Consider the following 20,567-nt stretch of genomic DNA (forward strand, 5'->3'; position numbering starts at 1 on the left):
AATAAAATCTTTTGGCTGCATTGGGTCTTTGTTGCTGCGCAGAGGCTTTTCTCTAGTTGTGGCGAGCAGGGGCTACCCTTCGTTGTGGTGCGCAGGCTTCTCATTGCGGTGGCTTCTCTTGTTGGGGAGCACGGGCTCTCGGCGCACGGGCTACGGTAGTTGTGGCACTCGGGCTCAGTAGTTGTGGCTCACGGGCTCTAGAGCATAGGCTCAGTAGTTGTGGTGCACGGGCTTGCTCTGCAGCATGTGGGATCTTCCTGGACCAGGGCTCGAACCCGTGTCCTCTGCATTGGCAGGTGGATTCTTAACCACTGCGCCACCAGGGAAGCCCCTGACCACTGTTTTATTCTCAGGTCTTCCTCTTTCAATGTGCTCATTCTCATTGTGCTGAATTAGAAAAGGTCTGTGAGAAATAAACTCTGAGTTCTTCAGTGTTCAAAAATGCCTAATTTGCCCTCAAATAAGTCAAATATGGATTCTATAATCGAAGTTATTTTTCTTCAGAATTTTCAAGGTATCATTTTATTATCTTCTAATACCAATATTATCACGAAGGCCACGAGTGCCAACCTATTATTCCTTTGTAGACAAGCTAGGTTTTGCTATTTTTGGTATCTCTGGAAACTATTAGGATTGTCCCTTGACTTCTGTTCTCAAATGCCAGAAGACTTATCTTTCCTTAGTTCTTTGAAGTTTTCTTCTATTTCCTCCCCTCTCTATTCTCTTTTCTTTCCCTTCTGGAACTCCTATTAAACAATCTGGGAGCTTCTGAATTGATTTCCCACATCTCAATTTTTCTCTCACATTGTCTCTTGGCCTGTCTGCCAGTTTATAAACTATTTCAACTGTGACCATCTGCTATTCAGCCCATTTACTGAGTTTCATATTTTCACAATTTCCAAGTTCTGATTCTATTTTTAGCAACAAATAGTTTTATGAAATTAACATTTTCTCTAATTTCCTTAAAGATATATTTAACGTTGTTTTCTACCTGTATTCATATTCTCATGTGTTAATTTTTCTATTTATTAAAATTTGGTGTCTCTTTCATTGTGTTAGCTTCCCTCAAATGTTTGGCTAGCTGTGGTTAGCTGCTACTCATTTTTGTTTCAAAAACCCCTGGTTGTTAGCTATGATTACAGGGGTCTATCTCCAGCAATAGTGAAGGAGGGGCTAAACGTGGTCTTGGGCAGAATGTGCCAACAACAGCTCACCTCTGGAGTCTGGGGCTCCCTATCCACCCTACAACTCAGTATTCCTAGGACCCTACCCTGCCTTTCTAGCTCCAGGGACCACACACACTGCCTCAGCCTGCAGGTCAGTGCCTGTGATGCCTGCTGTTCAGCACACCTCCCAGAGAAGCACAGATACTCTACCACTCCCTGTCTTCTATGAGCTCAGAGGATGCAAGGCAGCTCCATCTTCGGTGTTGTCCTGAATATGTTCCAGACTGTTCTCTCCTCCATTAATCAATTCTATGACTATTGTCATCTTACAGAAATTTCTCAAAATTTAAATCTCCTAATGGCACTTCTCTCATTCTCCAATACGAATATGCCTTTTTATTTTTAATAATTCACTTCTACAAAGGATTTAGGGTGTCAGATAAGACAGATGTAGATGCTCAGTTTTCCACTTTGACCCCATTTGTATCTATATTCCTAAGTAATACTGGCCTACAGATAAGGTAGAAGTGTGTGTGTGTGTGTGTGTGTGTGTGTGTGTGTGTGTGTGTGTGTGTTTATGTATACATGCTTTGCCAGGGGTTGGTATGAAGATAATGCTGGCCTCTTAAAATATATTAAGTAGATCATATGGCACTAATATTACCTGTTCTTTGAAAGTTTGGAAAAACTCACCAGTGAAACATATCTATGTATCTGCAGGTTAAATGTTTGATAACTGTTCTAGTATTTTTAATTGCTCTTCGTCTCTTCAGAGCTTCCATCTCTTTTATTTATAAAATACTAACATGAGCTTTTATAAAATATTAACATGAGGGACTTTCCCTGGTGGCCCAGTGGTTAAGACTCCATGTTTCCAATGGAGGGGGCGTGGGTTTGATCCCTGGTCAGGGAACTAAGATCCCGCATGCTGTGCGGTGCAGCCAAAAATAAAATAAAATAAAAGTACAAAAAAAAAAAAATTTACATGAATTTAGTTCATGCTAATATTTCATAAACTCTCAAATCTTTCCTTTTATTTAGAATTTTTTAAACTTACTACATGAAATAGATTTCTCTTAATGTTTTCTTATTCTAATTTCCTATGTTGTGTTTTCTTTTTTACCCTGAATCTGCCCACTTTATGATTACATTTTTTCTGCACATAAAGAATAAGCTCCTATATTTGTCAATCTATTATTTTTGGTTCATTAATTTCTGCCTTTATTTCTTTCCTGGAGTTACTTTTCACTTTTTAAACATGTTAAATTGTCTTCTTAGTTCATTTGTTTCCTTTTTGTTCTTAATGTTAACAATAAAAGATTAGGCTAAATGCAATATAGTATCCTGGACTGGATCCTGGAACAGAAAGAGGAGGTGTAGTAGAAAAACTGGTGAAATCCTAATAAAATCTATAGTGTAGTTAGCAGTAACTTACCAATGTTAATTTCTTAATTTTGACAAATGAACCATGGCTATGTAAGATGTAAACAATAGGGGAAACTGGGTGAAGTACAGGAACTCTCTACACTATCTTTCCAACTTTTCTGTAAATCTAAATTATTCCACATAAGTTTATTTAAATTTTTTTCAAAACTTTTATAACTTTGTCAATAACTATAAGTTCTGATATATGGCATTCCCATTCCAAGACTTTCTAAGTAATTTCCCATAGTATATTATTCCTTCTTATTTATTTAGCAGTTTTAATTTCCAGTTAGTAAGGTTTCTAAAATTAAAATTTATTTTTAGTATTACTAAAAATAAGTTGGTAGAAATGACCGTCGTACAATTTTCACAATCTAGAACCTGAATTTTTCTCTGTAGCCTAAACTTTTCTGCCCACCCCCCAACCCCCTGCGAGAATCACACTTTATGGAGGGGGTACACTATGAAAATGTGTTCATAGTAACTACAGTTTTTAACTGAAACTATGTTTTCTGTTTGTGAAACAAACATAAAGGAACCAGGCAAGGATCTCTGAGACTTTTCATAACCGACAGTAAGAGTCTTACCAGCTGCTGTTCCACAGGCGGGGGCACATCCAGATTGGCATAAACAATGGCAGGGTTGTAAAGACTAAACACCACAGGGTAAAACACCTTCTTGCCTATAAATTAAAATATGTTTACATCACAAAAAGAAGTAATAAAATAAAGCACTGATCTTTATTGCGATATCTACTACGACTTTGTTAAAGTGTTTCTTTGTTACATATGATGATTTTATTTTATTAATATTGTATTTTATCAATGTACAGGTTAGTGAAACCTCATGTTGATGAACATGATGATGATTTTATAACATATCAGTAAGTTAGGCTATGAAACTATAACCTTGCAAAAGAACAGAGAAGGGATTAAGGTTTTACTGAGCTCTGACCGCCACAGCAAGAGTCAGCTCTACCCACCACCAGAGCCTCCCATCGAGCCTCTTAGATAGCCTCAACCACCAGAGGGCAGACAGCAGAAGCAAGAAAAACTACAATCCTGCAGCCTGTGGACCAAAAACCACAGTTACAGAAAGATAGACAAGATGAAAAGGCAGAGGGCTATGTACCAGATGAAGGAACAAGAAAAAACCCCAGAAAAACAACTAAATGAAGGGGAGATAGGCAACCTTCCAGAAAAAGAATTCAGAATAATGATAGTGAAGATGATCCAGGACCTCGGAATAAGAATGGAGGCAAAGATTGAGAAGATGCAAGAAATGATTAACAAAGACCTAGAAGAATTAAAGACCAAACAGAGATGACCAATACAATAACTGAAATGAAAACTACACTAGAAGGAATCAATAGCAGAATAACTGAGGCAGAAGAACGGATAAGTGACCTGGAAGACAGAATGGTGGAATTCACTGCTGCGGAACAGACTAAAGAAAAAAGAATGAAAAGAAATGAAGACAGCCTAAGAGACCTCTGGGACAACATTAAATGCAACAACATTCGCATTATAGGGGTCCCAGAAGGAGAAGAGAGAGAGAAAGGACCAGAGAAAATATTTGAAGAGATTATAGCCGAAAACTTCCCTAACATGGGAAAGGAAATAGCCACCCAAGTCCAGGAAGCGCAGAGAGTCCCATACAGGATAAACCCAAGGAGAAACACGCTGAGACACATAGTAATCAAAGTGGCAAAAATTAAGGACAAAGAAAAATTATTGAAAGCAGCAAGGGAAAAACGACAAATAACATACAAGGGAACTCCCATAAGGTTAACAGCTGATTTCTCAGCAGAAACTCTGCAAGCCAGAAGGGAGTGGCATGATATACTTAAAGTGATGAAAGGGAAGAACCTACAACCAAGATTACTCTACCCGGCAAGGATCTCATTTAGATTTGATGGAGAAATCAAAAGCTTTACAGACAAGCAAAAGCTAAGAGAATTCAGCACCACCAAACCAGCTCTACAACAAATGCTAAAGGAACTTCTCTAAGTGGGAAACACAAGAGAAGAAAAGGACCTACAAAAACAAACCCAAAACAATTAAGAAAATGGTCATAGGAACATACATATTGATAATTACCTTAAACGTGAATGGATTAAATGCCCCAACCAAAAGACATAGACTGGCTGAATGGATACAAAAGCAAGACCCATATACATGCTGTCTACAAGAGACCCACTTGAGACCTAGGGACACATACAGACTGAAAGTGAGGGGACGGAAAAAGATATTCCATGCAAATGGAAATCAAAAGAAAGCTGGAGTAGCTATACTCATATCAGATAAAATAGACTTTAAAATAAAGAATGTTACAAGAGACAAGGAAGGACACTACATAATGATCCAGGGATCAATCCAAGAAGAAGATATAACAATTATAAATATATATGCACCCAACATAGGAGCACCTCAATACATAAGGCAACTGCTAACAGCTATAAAAGAGGAAATCGACAGTAACACAATAATAGTGGGGGACTTTAACACCTCACTTACACCAATGGACAGATCATCCAAAATGAAAATAAATAAGGAAACAGAAGCTTTAAATGACACAATAGACCAGATAGATTTAATTGATATATATAGGACATTCCATCCAAAAACAGCAGATTACACGTTCTTCTCAAGTGCGCACGGAACATTCTCCAGGATAGATCACATCTTGGGTCACAAATCAAGCCTCAGTAAATTTAAGAAAATTGAAATCATATCAAGCATCTTTTCTGACCACAACGCTATGAGATTAGAAATGAATTACAGGGGAAAAAACGTAAAAAAGACAAACACATGGAGGCTAAACAATACGTTACTAAATAACCAAGAGATCACTGAAGAAATCAAAGAGGAAATACAAAAATACCTAGAGACAAATGACAATGAAAACACGACGACCCAAAACCTATGGGATGCAGCGAAAGCAGTTCTAAGAGGGAAGTTTATAGCTATACAAGCCTACCTAAAGAAACAAGAAAAATCTCAAGTAAACAATCTAACCTTACACCTAAAGAAACTAGAGAAAGAAGAACGAACAAAACCCAAAGTTAGCAGAAGGAAAGAAATCATAAAGATCAGAGCAGAAATAAATGAAATAGAAACAAAGAAAACAATAGCAAAGATCAATAAAACTAAAAGTTGGTTCTTTGAGAAGATAAACAAAATTGATAAGCCATTAGCCAGACTCATCAAGAAAAAGAGGGAGAGGACTCAAATCAATAAAATCAGAAATGAAAAAGGAGAAGTTACAACAGGCACCGCAGAAATACAAAGAATCCTAAGAGACTACTACAAGCAACTTTATGCCAATAAAATGGACAACCTGGAAGAAATGGACAAATTCTTAGAAAGGTATAACCTTCCAAGACTGAACCAGGAAGAAACAGAAAATATGAACAGACCAATCACAAGTAATGAAATTGAAACTGTGATTAAAAATCTTCCAACAAACAAAAGTCCAGGACCAGATGGCTTCACAGGTGAATTCTATCAAACATTTAGAGAAGAGCTAACACCCATCCTTCTCAAACTCTTCCAAAAGATTGCAGAGGAAGGAACACTCCCAAACTCATTCTATGAGGCCACCATCACCCTGATACCAAAACCAGACAAAGACACTACAAAAAAAGAAAATTACAGACCAATATCACTGATGAATATAGATGCAAAAATCCTCAACAAAATACTAGCAAACAGAATCCAACAACACATTAAAAGGATCATACACCACGATCAAGTGGGATTTATCCCAGGGATGCAAGGATTCTTCAATATACGCAAATCAATCAATGTGATACACCATATTAACAAATTGAAGAATAAAAACCATATGATCATCTCAATAGATGCAGAAAAAGCTTTTGACAAAATTCAACACCCATTTATGATAAAAACTCTCCAGAAAGTGGGCATAGAGGGAACCTACCTCAACATAATAAAGGCCATATATGACAAACCCACAGCAAACATCATTCTCAATGGTGAAAAACTGAAAGCATTTCCTCTAAGATCAGGAACGAGACAAGGATGTCCACTCTCACCACTATTATTCAACATAGTTCTGGAAGTCCTAGCCACGGCAATCAGAGAAGAAAAAGAAATAAAAGGAATACAAATTGGAAAAGAAGAAGTAAAACTGTCACTGTTTGCGGATGACGTGATACTATACATAGAGAATCCTAAAACTGCCACCAGAAAACTGCTAGAGCTAATGAATGAATATGGTAAAGTTGCAGGATACAAAATTAATGCACAGAAATCTCTTGCATTCCTATACACTAATGATGAAAAATCTGAAAGAGAAATTATGGAAACACTCCCATTTACCATTGCAACAAAAAGAATAAAATACCTAGGAATAAACCTACCTAGGGAGACAAAAGACCTGTATGCAGAAAACTATAAGACACTGATGAAAGAAATTAAAGATGATACCAACAGATGGAGAGATATACCATGTTCTTGGATTGGAAGAATCAACATTGTGAAAATGAGTATACTACCCAAAGCAACATACAGATTCAATGCAATCCCTATCCAATTACCAATGGCATTTTTTACGGAGCTAGAACAAATCATCTTAAAATTTGTATGGAGACACAAAAGACCCCGAATAGCCAAAGCAGTCTTGAGGCAAAAAAATGGAGCTGGAGGAATCAGACTCCCTGACTTCAGACTCTACTACAAAGCTACAGTAATCAAGACAATATGGTACTGGCACAAAAACAGAAACATAGATCAATGGAACAAGATAGAAAGCCCAGAGATTAACCCACGCACCTATGGTCAACTAATCTATGACAAAGGAGGCAAAGATATACAATGGAGAAAAGACAGTCTCTTCAATAAGTGGTGCTGGGAAAACTGGACAGCTACATGTAAAAGAATGAAATTAGAATACTCCCTAACACCATACACAAAAATAAACTCAAAATGGATTAGAGACCTAAATATAAGACTGGACACTATAAAACTCTTAGAGGAAAACATAGGAAGAACACTCTTTGACATAAATCACAGCAAGATCTTTTTTGATCCACCTCCTAGAGTAATGGAAATAAAAACAAAAATAAACAAGTGGGACCTAATGAAACTTCAAAGCTTTTGCACAGCAAAGGAAACCATAAACAAGACGAAAAGACAACCCTCAGAATGGGAAAAAATATTTGCAAATGAATCAACGGACAAAGGATTAATCTCCAAAATATACAAGCAGCTCATGCAGCTCAATATCAAAAAAACAAAAAATCCAATCCAAAAATGGGCAGAAGACCTAACTAGACATTTCTCCAAAGAAGTTATACAGATTGCCAACAAGCACATGAAAGGATGCCCAACACCACTAATTATTAGAGAAATGCAAATCAAAACTACAATGAGGTATCACCTCACTCCTGTTAGAATGGGCATCATCAGAAAATCAACAAACAACAAATGCTGGAGAGGGTGTGGAGAAAAGGGAACCCTCTTGCACTGTTGATGGGAATGTAAATTGATACAGCCACTATGGAGAACAATATGGAGGTTCCTTAAAAAACTAAAAATAGAATTACCATATGACCCAGCAATCCCACTACTGGGCATATACCCAGAGAAAACCGTAATTCAAAAAGACACATGCACCCGAACGTTCATTGCGGCACTATTTACAATAGCCAGGTCATGGAAGCAACCTAAATGCCCATCAACAGACGAATGGATAAAGAAGTTGTGGTACATATATACAATGGAATATTACTCAGCCATAAAAAGGAACGAAACTGAGTCATTTGTTGAGGCGTGGATGGATCTGGAGACTGTCATACAGAGTGAAGTAAGTCAGAAAGAGAAAAACAAATATCGTATATTAATGCATGTATGTGGAACCTAGAAAAATGGTACAGATGAGCCAGTTTGCAGGGCAGAAGTTGAGACACAGATGTAGAGAATGGACATATGGACACCAAGGGGGGAAAACTGCGGTGGGGTGGGGATGGTGGTGTGCTGAATTGGGCGATTGGGATTGACATGTATACACTGATGTGTATAAAATTGATGCCTAATAAGAACATGCAGTATAAAAAAACAAACAAAACAACTAATACTAAACTTTCATTGGGTTATTTGCATGGAAATATGTTAATATAAATGTTTCAGACATTACATGAAATTTCTAAAAATCTTATATTTGTATTTGTATGGAAATATGTATGGAAATATGTTAATATAAAGGTTTCAGACATTACATGAAATTTCTAAAAATCTTATATTTGTATTTGTATGGAAATATGTATGGAAATATGTTAATATAAATGTTTCAGACATTACATGAAATTTCTAAAAATCTTATATGTTCTGGTATAATGTTATAAGTAATAATCCTAGTTATTACTTTAAAATGTATATCTCAGAAATAACTAATTTTCTTGTCAACTGCATTATTATGAACTTTCACCAAATCTTTAACCGTGGTCATTTTTAAGTCTTTTGTCATTTACAGACAGTTCTGGGTGTACTCTGATGATTTTGCAAATATGTTCCTATAAAAGGGTTTCATCTTCAAGAAATTCATGGAAAAGACTCTGACAAGTACAGGTTTCTGGTAACTGACTGTACTGCTGAACTGAATGAATAAGCATTTTCAGAACTCTAATGAAAAACTGATGAACTCATAAAAGTGCTAACAAAAGATCAAGATGAAAAAAAAAATTAATTACATGGGACTGAGTGAACTGATGAGGATGAGTATAATTTTTGTGACTTTCTGTCTGAATTAAAAAAAAAAAAAATCCCACAAGGACTCAGAGGCAAAGAATATACAAATCAATTTTCACTGCAAAGTAAAGGAGCTGTTGCAGTGGAGGATTACTGGACTGAATGTCAATATTATGACATAGTATGAGTGTGTTTCATGTTTGGTAATTGCAATCATTGTTGCTTTTGTTGTGGTCATCCATGTACAATGCTTGGTGTCAGTCTATCTCTTGTAAAAGTAAAATACAGTGTGTGTGTGTGAAAAAAAAAAAAAAAAAGAACAGAGAAAAAAAGACTAAAGGGTGCTTTATTCCCTTTTGACATGTTTATTCCCATTGACCCTGGGGCGATGCACAAAAGCATTCTCTCAGCTGTTCCTGAGGTGAACCATTTATTAATCATTATTTCATCGAATTAGCAGTAACAGATGTAGGTTAACCTCTGACAATCACCAAGAAACTTAGAAACTTCTGTTAAACTCACCCTTCAAAATGAATCATAGAAACAGTGAATCCAAAGGATATTGTATAATGGATACATAAAGAATAATTAGAATATAGAACTGCAGACAGATCTAAACAAGATTTGGAAAACTTGGGAAGACTGAGTTAAAAATACCTGATGTAATAGCCCCCTCAAAAGGCCTTGTCATTAGCATTCAAATTGTCAGCACTGAAGGGACCCTTTAAGACTAACTAACTAGCCCATCTCCCCTCAACAGAGAACCCCTTGCTGAGACTGGTCTCAATCAGACGTGATAATATGTAGCACTCAGAAATTGTCAAGGACCCTGTAAGTAATGTGGCAGCCTTTTTATTACAAGATCCCCAGCAGATGTTCACCTCATCTTCATTAAAACCCACTTACGGAAGGGGAGCTCAATTTCCCAGAGGCAAATCTATTTCTTTTACATTAAAGAAATAATGTAAAATATATATTTTTGCCTGGTGCAAAAAAGGTAAATCTAACCCTCATTTACCCACTTGACTCTCAGAGAGTTCCTGACAACCATCCCTAACCAAAATGATTAATAAGAAGATAATAATTTGTACAATATGAGTAGTTCTATATAAAAAAAATTTACTATGAGATTTTTTTAATATAGAAAACTTCCTTTTCACATTTAAAATAATATTTGATATATAAAAATGTCATTTGCTCTTAACATTTTCAAAAAATATGTACAGTGTAAAACAAAGTATAGTAATCATCCCAAAATGCACAGTCTGGAGACCAAGCACCATCTGTATCTAGACCTCTGCGTGAGTGCATGCCCGCATGTGTGTTGGCACCACCTGCCTGAGGTAGAGTGCTTCTGAATCTCACACATCACACTACTGCTTTGCTCTTTTTTGATGGGTGCTACTTCCTCCTTGTCAATTTCAAGACTTTTTATTTCTTTGCATTTGTTTATTTGAATCCAAATGTATACACTGGAATCTGGCCATAAAAGAACAAGGGGTATGAACTTCAGAGGGGCAAATTTTCACTTTTCTACTTAATATTCCAGCTAAATTACACCAAATATAATCTTTAAAAAACATAATTAACTTGATTCAAAATATGGGATGTGCTGACATTGTTCTAACTTCTACACTCAACTCACCTACCAACATTTTACCCACCTGGCTCAGCATTTAACCGGCAGCTGTTAAGGAATTCGGCTGAGAAATATATATCAACATCGCAGAAAAACATCAAGACCTCTCCCTTGTCCCAAGCTCGGGCACCCACATTTAGTCCTCGTCCACGATTAAATTCTTCATTCAATGAGACCAAGGTGTAATTGTGAAAATTAGACTCACTATGAGGAAAGCACATACAACAAATGGTAAGTCCCACTTAAAGCTGACTCTCTTAACACAACTTACAAAATATATTTTACCTTCAGGTATTTATTATGTTGGGTCTACATTCATATAAGGAAAGGCAATGATCAGTTTCATGTGTATGATCATCATCAGGGACAGACAGTCAACTAAATGCCCACATTTGAGGCAACATGCTAGTGGTGTGAAGTTAATAAGTGTTAATAGGCCACTACCCTTCAGGATCTTAAAAACCTACTGGGGAGGTAAGAAGTATACACTTGGAAAAATAGCATAATATTTGATAATAAATAATGCAATCCACATGAATGATACATACAAAGAGTGCTCTTCTCTCTAGTTCTTCAGATCTTTGCTCAAATGTCCCCTTATCAGAGGGATCCCCTCATGGTACATGTGAAGTAGCCCTGACCTCCCTTCTCTTTAATCTCTATCCCCTTGCCCAGCTTTGTTTTCCTCAGTACCACCAGACATGTTTGTTTGAGTGTCTCCCACTAGAATGTAAGCTCCATGAGAGAAGGGATTTTGTTTTGTTCATTACTATGGACACAACGCCCCTCAAAGGGTAGGAGTTCAATAAATATTTTCTGAATGAATGAATGAACAGCAGTTCTGAGGAAAAAAGATTGCTTTTGTCTGAAGTAGTTAGAGAAGATGTTAGAAGCAGAATTTAAGTTATGCCTTAGTTAAAATCCTGAATTCAGTGGCGAGTGTAAAGGTCATTCCAATTAATTATTCTCAAAGGCAAGGAGGTAAGAAAGTAGAAAGTTTTTTTAAAGAACAGGAATCAGACAAGTCAAACTGGAACACAGGGATTCTAAAATGGAACAATGAGAGAAGACCAGAAAAGGGTCAGACTAAGGAGTACCTTCCATGAGAAGTTGAAGAACTTGGTCAGTGTTCTAAAGTCAAGGAGGAGTCAGGGTCTTTCCACCAGGGCAGTGGTTTATCACAGCCAAGTCCATGCACCCACAGCATCAGAATTCCCCGGGAACAGGTCAGAAATACATATTCTCAGGCCCCACCCCAGGCCCCTGAATCAGATACTAGGGGAGGAGCTGAGCTTCTGCGTCTCTCCTGGGACAAGTCACTCCAGGTTACTGATGTTAAAGTTGGAGAACTGCTGCACTAGGGGACAGCTGGATCAAAAAAGGAACATTTTTAAAAGATTACTCTTAAAATAGTATAGAATGGGAAATGGAGAGACAGAAGCAAAGACTCAAACAGTGCATGGAGTGGACTCCAAGTGCTCTGAGTGCCCATGCCTCCCCCGCGCCCTTTATAGGTTGCAAATCTCTCCCTTCTTTTGGGGAAACTGCCGATCACCATCTCACACTCCCAGCACCAAGTGGAGGAAGTAATCACAGAATACCCCAACCGCAGTAATTTCCTAGGGGCAAGGACCAGACTCAAGCTGGGCTAATCAAAATACCCCCACCCCACCTGGCCATAGTGACTGGCTCAAGAGTGGGCAAAAGTCCTTCCCTGGGATTTTCTCAACTGGATCTGGGAGAAAGTTCTTTCCTCTCTGATGGCAAAGCTGAGAAGATATGAGCCCAGAGCTGCCAAGAGCCATATACCTCATATGTGGAAGAAGCCAATCTGCAACAGGAGAATGAAGTCAACATGCAGAGAAAAACAGACAAGAAGACAAGAGAATTCTGATGGTATTCAAGTCTCTGGTCCCAGTCCCTAAGGTACCAAAGCTGTTTTGGTTTCCTTCTCATTAAATTTGGTTATAATAATCCCTTTAATTCTGGGAGTTATCCAAGATTCTTCAATAATGCTCCCATTTTCCTCAACCAAATTCAAGATAAGTTTCCGTCATTTGCCACAGAGGAGTCTTGATTAATGCAGGGACAACTTCAATAACACCAACGTGAGTCACTGGTACTTAGTAGGTGATCTGAAAATGATGAGGGAAGAGACAAAGGGAAGAAATGGAGGGAGGGGAGCATGGGTTAGAGCGGTGGCAGCAGCAAGGAAAGGACAGAACAGAGGTCCTGTGCGGTGAGCAGAAACCGATTAATCAGAGGTAGAGAATGAGTGAAAGACGCTGGCCCTCAGACATCAAGCCCAGGGAATCATGAGAACCTTCGTCTGAACTGAGAGAGGGCCATCAGGAGGAGGAGCCAGTGAAGGCGGAGGAGAAGACAATGTTTGTTTTTCATACTCCAGTGCTGTGAGAGTCCCTCTGGGGCAGGGACTGCAACTCCCTCCTCTGTGCCCAGTCCTATCCCAACCACCCCAGTTAGACTCCCGAGCAGTGTACCTGGAACATAGTCGGTGGGACTCAATGAATGTTAGTTGAACGATTCGAGAAGAATGGCCGGCCAAAGCTGGACTCTTAGGGAATGGCCACAACTAGCAGAAAGGTAAAGAAGCAAGTAAAGGATACAGAGTTGATGTGGTCAGAAAAGTCAATCAACCTAATATCTTACATTATAACATATCTACATTTACAAAATATTTACATTTTACAAACATCAGAGGAGAGGTTCAAGAAGGAAGTACTGGTTAGGTATCAAATGTAAGAAAGCAGAGAGGATGACAGAGAAAAGGTTGAATTTGGCAGTTAGGTCATAACTCTGGGCCCATAACTTAGAGATGAAAAGGCTGAGAAGCTACAGAATTAATAATGGAGTATTAAGGAATTACTAATTCATTCATTCAAACCTCTGAGCACCTACTGTGTGCCAGGTACTATATGAGTTGCTTGGTTAGATAGCTACTGTTTTGTGAGGTTTAGGTGAAAGGACAGAAACCTAATAGCAGTTACTGGGTACTGTAGAGTCAGGTAGGGGTCTCTTAAGGATAGGGGAGACCTAAGCATCATTTGCAGGGTGAGAAGGAACTCAGGAAAATGGAAGGAAAGAAAGGTGGCAAGCAAGAGAGACAAGCTCAGGAGATGATATCAAAGTGAAGGGATTAGATTTAGAAAAAGGGAAAGAGTTCAAAAAGAAGGAAATGGAAGAATAAATAGAGGCAAATATATACAAGGTGAGTGGGCCACAGAGTGAGAGCACCCTAATCATGCCACACTGTCTAAGAGGTTAAGGGAAGATGAGTCATTTAGAGTGAACTTAGGGGTGAAATGAGGAACTTACTAGCACCACCACTCACATGCTCAGCCAATTTTTAACAGCAGCTATTCAAAATTATTCATTCATTAAGTATCTGAAATTCTCATTCTTCTATTATTATATATAAAGGACTTCAATGTGGACATGGCTCACCAACCTTGTGACAGATTCTAGGATAGACTTGACTTTAGGTAGTCCTTCTTTACCAAAATACACCACTGTGAGATGAATTCTCTTGTCCTGATGAATACATACATCCCTAACAGAAATGAAAAATAAAGTTCATTCAGGAGAATATATGAGGCACTACTCATTCAGAAAGCAATCACATGAAGCTTTAACAAGAAAACAAATGAAGCATTACTCATTTAGAATGAAATCACACAAAGCTTTAAGTAAATGTAAAACTGGCAATATTGCTGAATTTTGCCATATTTTAAAACATTTTTGGAACTTTTGCTTTGGTATTGCCTTCAGAAGCAAATTATAAGCTACTCAAGGAAATAAGTTCAATCAGTTCAAAACCAAATAAATAAATAACTCAAGTTTGGGGTCAAGAGTTACTTTGTCTTCAGATTGGCTAATTAGAGAAATTATACTTATCATCAAGGAGTAAATATTTGTCATGATTGAGATTAGTAACTGTAAAGAATAATGTAGCATCTGAAGGTAATTCCAAGAAAGGCAATTAAAAAATGCTTTAGGAAATCAGATCTCAAGCAAGCAATTTCAAAAACGTAAAACTCATTCGGAAGCATGACTTCTAGATATTCTGCAACAGAACTGTGTTAACTAACTTTTACATCCAACAACTTCAATGAGAACAAAGATCGGGACTACAAAGAATTAAAACTATCATATTAAAGTATTAAAAACATGACAATTGTCCAATTAAAACAAAAAAGTAAAACTTTCCTCAAATCGTTACCCTAATATGTAGTTGTTAATTTTTTTAACGCTTCAGCATTTAAAAATAATGATTAAAAAAAAGAAAAAAATTCTTTTAAAAACTGCTATAGTCTCTGCTTCCCAAGATGGAATAACATTCTCCCACGTTTACTTGAATATTTGTATTTCTAAAATTTCTTTCAATTTTGAAATTCAAATTGTTCTCGGGGAATTTTCTGGGGAGACAGTAATGTTCTATATCTTAACTGGAGAGGCAGTTACATGGGTGTATACATTTGTCAAAAGTCATGAAACCTCTATCCTTGGAATATGTCGATTTTATTGTATGTAAGTTACACGTCAATAACGTTATTTTTAAAAATTCAACTTGTCCTAAAATGAATTCAAACACAATTATAAAGGTAATCAAATTTAGTTTCTAATAGTTGTCACCCTCAATTTACTTCACAGTTCAAGTTGTCAATAACGCAATATACTATACATGCCTTAAGAAAAAAGGGAATATCAAAACATAAAGTTCCCTAAAGCCTAAAAAATTGTTCTGTAATTCTAAGTAATCATACTCAGTGGAGGTAAATTAAATAAAATGGCATGAAATGTGCTTTTTTTTTTTTAGGAGTGCTCAGTCAAATCACTAAGCCCCGGGAGTTACCTGAAGTTCTGCATAAACTGTGCAAATGCTTCAGTTCTTTCAGCAAGCGGCACAATGATATTAATAATTGATCTAGTAATGTCAATCATCTCGCTCTTCACTTTCATGAGAGGTCCAAAAGGGCGGAAGAGAGTCACATGTCTATATTCCATAAGGTCTGCTTTCTTAAAAAAGAGTTCATACAGTGTGCCCTTATCTCTCTCAGTGCGATAATAACCTAAAGGAAAGAGTTAGGAACAAAGATGTCTCCATGTCAAAGTTTACAAGTTCAATATGACTATTGATTTTACTCAAAGATCAAAAGTGTGATACCAGACTTGTAGGATTTTTATACATTTGTGAAAATTTTATCCCCACAGTACAGTCAACAACAACTGTTTCTTTAAAAGGAGAGGTTAAAAAAATGTTCACCACTCTGCTATATTATTCAACCCATAAAGTATGCTCCAAATGACAATGATTCCTTTTCATACATGACTTTAATAGCAGAGCCTATCAACACAGAAACCAAATGATTAAAATAAAGAAATTACTTCTAGCAATATTAAGTTCTGGACCTGAGAGTCAAATCATCTATTACTTGGTTCAGCTTAACAAAAATGAATTGAGTGCATTTGTGTCAGGCACTGATGGTATAAAGAGGGCTACATGGTCCCAGTTTTTTGGAAGGGTCAGTCTAGTGAGGAAGACAGAAAAATAAAGAAATAACAATACAGTGATATACACATGCAAACACACAAGACTCTGGATAGAATGAAGTCAGACAAAGAAAAATCAGTATAAATTTAAACATGGTGATATGAGACACCTTTGGGAATAAAGTATGGAAGTCTATTGGGCAATCTGGTTTTTAAGTGTGACACTCAGGAGAGAGGTTAGACCTATAGATGTGTGAGTCAGTCAATATCTGGAAATAAAATGGTGAACAAGATTGACTGGTCCCACTCCTCCTGAGGCTTACAGTGTATCAGGAACTACAAATCAGGAAATGGGCAATGCCATATACTATGACAAGTGCTATGAGATGGGACACAGGGTAGAAGTTAAGAAGTACTGCTATCTTAAACTTGCAGGTTGGAGATCACCTCCCAGAAGAAGTGACATCGAAGCTGAAGTCTGGTAGAGAAACAGGAGTTACTAAATCATTGTAAGTAATTATTTTTTTTGATGAGGGAAGTAGCACAATGGAGGAAAAGCAAGGGACAAAATGTGTTAGATGCAGAGAAAAATCCTGTAAATGACAGAATCCGAGGAGAGTTATAAGAAAAGCAGAAGCTGCAGAATATAAAACTGGCATAGGTTCCTTCCTTTTTAGGCAGACATGAAGACATTTTACGTATCTTAGTTATCTTATTTCCTCTGCAGCTTTCAATTCTGCCATAAGCTACAAACATATACAGTGAAAAGACAAAAAGCTGAGCTTTCAGAAAAATTACAAGCGTTTTGAAAGAAACAACCCATCAAAAATTGCAGGAAGTGACAGGGGAAAAAAGAGGTGGCTATAGGGAGAAGACAGCTAAAATGCCACAGAAAAGCACAAGGCCCTCCCTGATGGCCTCCAAAGGCTCAAGGTATTATATTATATTACAACAAGTGATACCCATGATGATTTAGGGTCAAAAAAAAAAAAAAAAACTACACGTGGTATACTGTTTACAGAATCGAGCAAAGACAACTTTCAAGACATATTTGTATCCAAAATGGTTTTAAGTCTACAATTAAATATCTAGCAGGGGGTATTAAGATGGAGACGGGTTGGGATTTATAATTATTCCTATTTATATCAATCAACAAATATCTTAAATTTATACAAGTGTTCCTCAACTTTTGAGTCATGTCCCATTTTGACATATAAAAATCCTATGCCCTTTCTGCAGTCTGTATTAGGAAAATAGGTTTATTTCTTTACTTTTCCAAATGCCAAATATGCTTTTCAAAACTATGTATGCCTCTTGATGTTCTGACATGCGTTTCTCCTCCACTCAAAATACAGAACAATCACTAATCTAAATTAGGTTCTTTTTCTTTCCTTTAGCAAATGGTTTTCAAATCTTGAGCCTTAGTTCATACATTTTAAAAAATATAAAAAAGGAACATCAAGACCAGTTAAGAGATGAATGCAAATACATATACGTGCAAATACATATACAACCCTAAGAGCCCTTCAACTTGGGGAGTATTTTGCTATATAAACTTAGATTTATTCTATTTCCCTGGTCCTTATTTTCTATTTTATCATGATCACATTATAACTTTTTCTAAAAAGCCACTTCAAATTCTTGGTGGAATTTAGTGGGTAAAAATTTAAATGCTTTAATACTGTGGATAATGACTGACATATTACAGCATACAATAACAGAATTTTGTCATACTAACATAACTATGGACCAACACTGTTTTCACATTACCTTCTATGAAGTCATTTTCATTAAATACCAGTTTTTCTCCAAGGGGACCATCCTCATCTTCCTGTTCATCATCTTCATCAGGATTATTAATGACCTCCAAGCCAGCTTCAATAACTTCTACCAATTCATCTCGCTTATCTTTTCTAACTGGTTTTTCCTCAGGATGGCGAGTGAGACCCATTTCCAACTGGAATACTTTCATTAAGGTAAAACTTTCAAAGGGAATGACTCCATACTCACTAGGCAGTTTGGCTCCTATGCTAACTTCAGCTTTGTCAATTTGTGAATGAAGAAACTCTAAAAGATCACTAGGTGCTTGCTCTTTGTTGCCTTGATAGCCTATGCCATTAGCCCCTACATTCTTTCTCTCTTGCAGTGATCTCATCTTCTCACTCATTTCTTGCAATTCTTGTTTTAATTGGGCAATCTGGCGTTTCAGACTGGTTGCTCTGGTTTGATAATGTTCTTCTTGCTCCTGTAGGAGGGCTTGATAATACTCTTTGCCATAATTTTCCCCAACAATACCGGGAAGAGATGCATTTCCATCAGTCTGGGGGGCACATTCCAGAAGGTACAAAAATAATATTAAACTGCAGAGTAAAGCGAGACCCAACAGTAGCCAGTGGGTCCGGGTCTGAAGAATCAATCCTCTTCTAGGCATTCTTATTAATGTGGACTTGCCTAATGAGATGTGCTCTTTGCTTGTTCATACCTTTTGCGAAAGGTTATAAAAAAGTAAAAACAAAATCAGGATTTCCATAAAAGGTACCAAAATGAATTTGGCTGTAGCTTAAAAAATTTCTTCCTTCAGCAGTGAATTCTACTTGCAGAAATGAGAAATAATTCATATTTCCTATACTGTTACCATGATATCCAGAATAAGGAAATCTGATCTACACAATCAGATAAAATCCATGACATGGGTAGTGATTTTTCTGAAAGAAACAGATCAGAATCAATCAGAATTTTGTTTCCTTAAGTATATCACACTGTTGACAGCTTCAGTAAACTTAGCTATGTGACTACCATAGACAGAGCACCAGGAGAGGCACTAATACAATACAGAATATTCAGTAAACGCTGGGAGAAAGTATTAAGAAAAATACCTTATGAAACAATAAAATATCACATGTAATACTTCCAACCAGAATGTCTACACATCCATAACCTGAATGAATCAAAGAAACATTAAACTTATGTTTAGCATAGTTTGTGTTACAATAGACAGATTCTATTGGTCCCTAACTATTTGAAAATTACATCACGTATAACTCTTTATTAACATAATATTTCAATTAACTCGCCATTTCCCACCTATACATATCACCATTTGGGAGCTGAGTTTCTATAAAATGTTTTTGTTATGTTGCTAATGGCTTTCTAGAGAGAGATATTTTCTTCCAGTTTATTCAGTTCAAGCATTCTACTTCATTAATTTCTATAGCTCAACTCAGTCAATCTAAGAGCCTTAAAATTAAGTTGGGAGGAAAAGCAATTTCAAAAGGTCACAGACATCTGGAAAACACACTAAGAAACATTTTTACATCCAAAGTCCTCCAGTAGATTATTTGAGCATTAGATCACATAATTCTTTCCACTGTATTACACAGCAACAGATTTCCTACAACTCTGGAAAGTTTGGAGTCTATATAAAGAAAAACAGGAACATATTTATCTACAGGGAAAGAAAATCCAAGAACCGTTTATAAATTTACAAAATTACATGCTATCGCTTATACCACAACCAGCTATGGGAGCTCTTCCATGTTTCTTTCTAAACTAAGGATCCTTAATTCTAGAAATAGAGAAGGTTAAACCTAGGAGACAGGAAGCAGGGAAGGCCTCCACTGCAGAGAGAACTTCTATTCTAATGAAGGGTTTGTCAAGAAGAATATGTGATACTACCGCCTGCTTTTAACAGAGTTGGTTTCTACCAGTGCAGCAGAACCTATGGAAGAAGGTCACTAGAGAACATCAGCCCTCGTCAGTTTCTTGGTGATTAGGAAAGCCTGGATGCCTTCTGTGAAAAATGCTGCAATGTGTGTTTTTTGTGGCACATATTTATACAAAATGTAGGATAGATTCAAACTTCTTTTGGCTAGTGGATCACAATCAATGGACTTAACTACCCTTAGCCATTTATTACTTTAGTTAACCAAAAGATAACCAAGTATCCTTAAAATTTTAATTCACAAGTTTTACTATGATGGCATCTGTTTTACTGCTTATAAATCTTATTTATTTTAAGTGATATAGAAAAAAACAGGAAAAAAAAATTGGTACCATATCAAGAAAACTAAGTAAAAAACAAAGCTAGTATTAGTTCTAGGACTTTAACATGTCTCA

At 36.8% G+C, this 20,567-nt stretch overlaps 1 protein-coding gene across 3 annotated transcripts in view; it reads right to left on the reverse strand.

Moving 5' to 3' along the window:
- The window catches only part of CSGALNACT2 (chondroitin sulfate N-acetylgalactosaminyltransferase 2), a 52,793-nt gene that overhangs the window by 15,266 nt on the left and 16,960 nt on the right, over nt 1-20,567 (reverse strand). Inside the window, exons 2-6 of one of the 3 annotated variants that reach the window (XM_068547518.1) lie at nt 18,222-19,156; nt 15,814-16,030; nt 14,410-14,511; nt 10,966-11,144; nt 3,179-3,273 (exon numbers count right to left, since the gene is read on the reverse strand). In XM_068547518.1, coding sequence (XP_068403619.1) covers nt 3,179-3,273; nt 10,966-11,144; nt 14,410-14,511; nt 15,814-16,030; nt 18,222-18,882 — 1,254 coding nt within the window. In that variant the 5' untranslated portion in view covers nt 18,883-19,156. Of the gene's footprint in view, nt 1-3,178; nt 3,274-10,965; nt 11,145-13,441; nt 13,534-14,409; nt 14,512-15,813; nt 16,031-18,221; nt 19,157-20,567 lie in introns of those variants that run through there. The other 2 variants (XM_068547519.1, XM_068547520.1) reach the window with 2 other exon arrangements.

The sequence above is a fragment of the Eschrichtius robustus genome, chromosome 7, assembly GCF_028021215.1.
Source record: "Eschrichtius robustus isolate mEscRob2 chromosome 7, mEscRob2.pri, whole genome shotgun sequence".
In the NCBI taxonomy this organism is placed as follows: Eukaryota; Metazoa; Chordata; class Mammalia; order Artiodactyla; family Eschrichtiidae; genus Eschrichtius; species Eschrichtius robustus.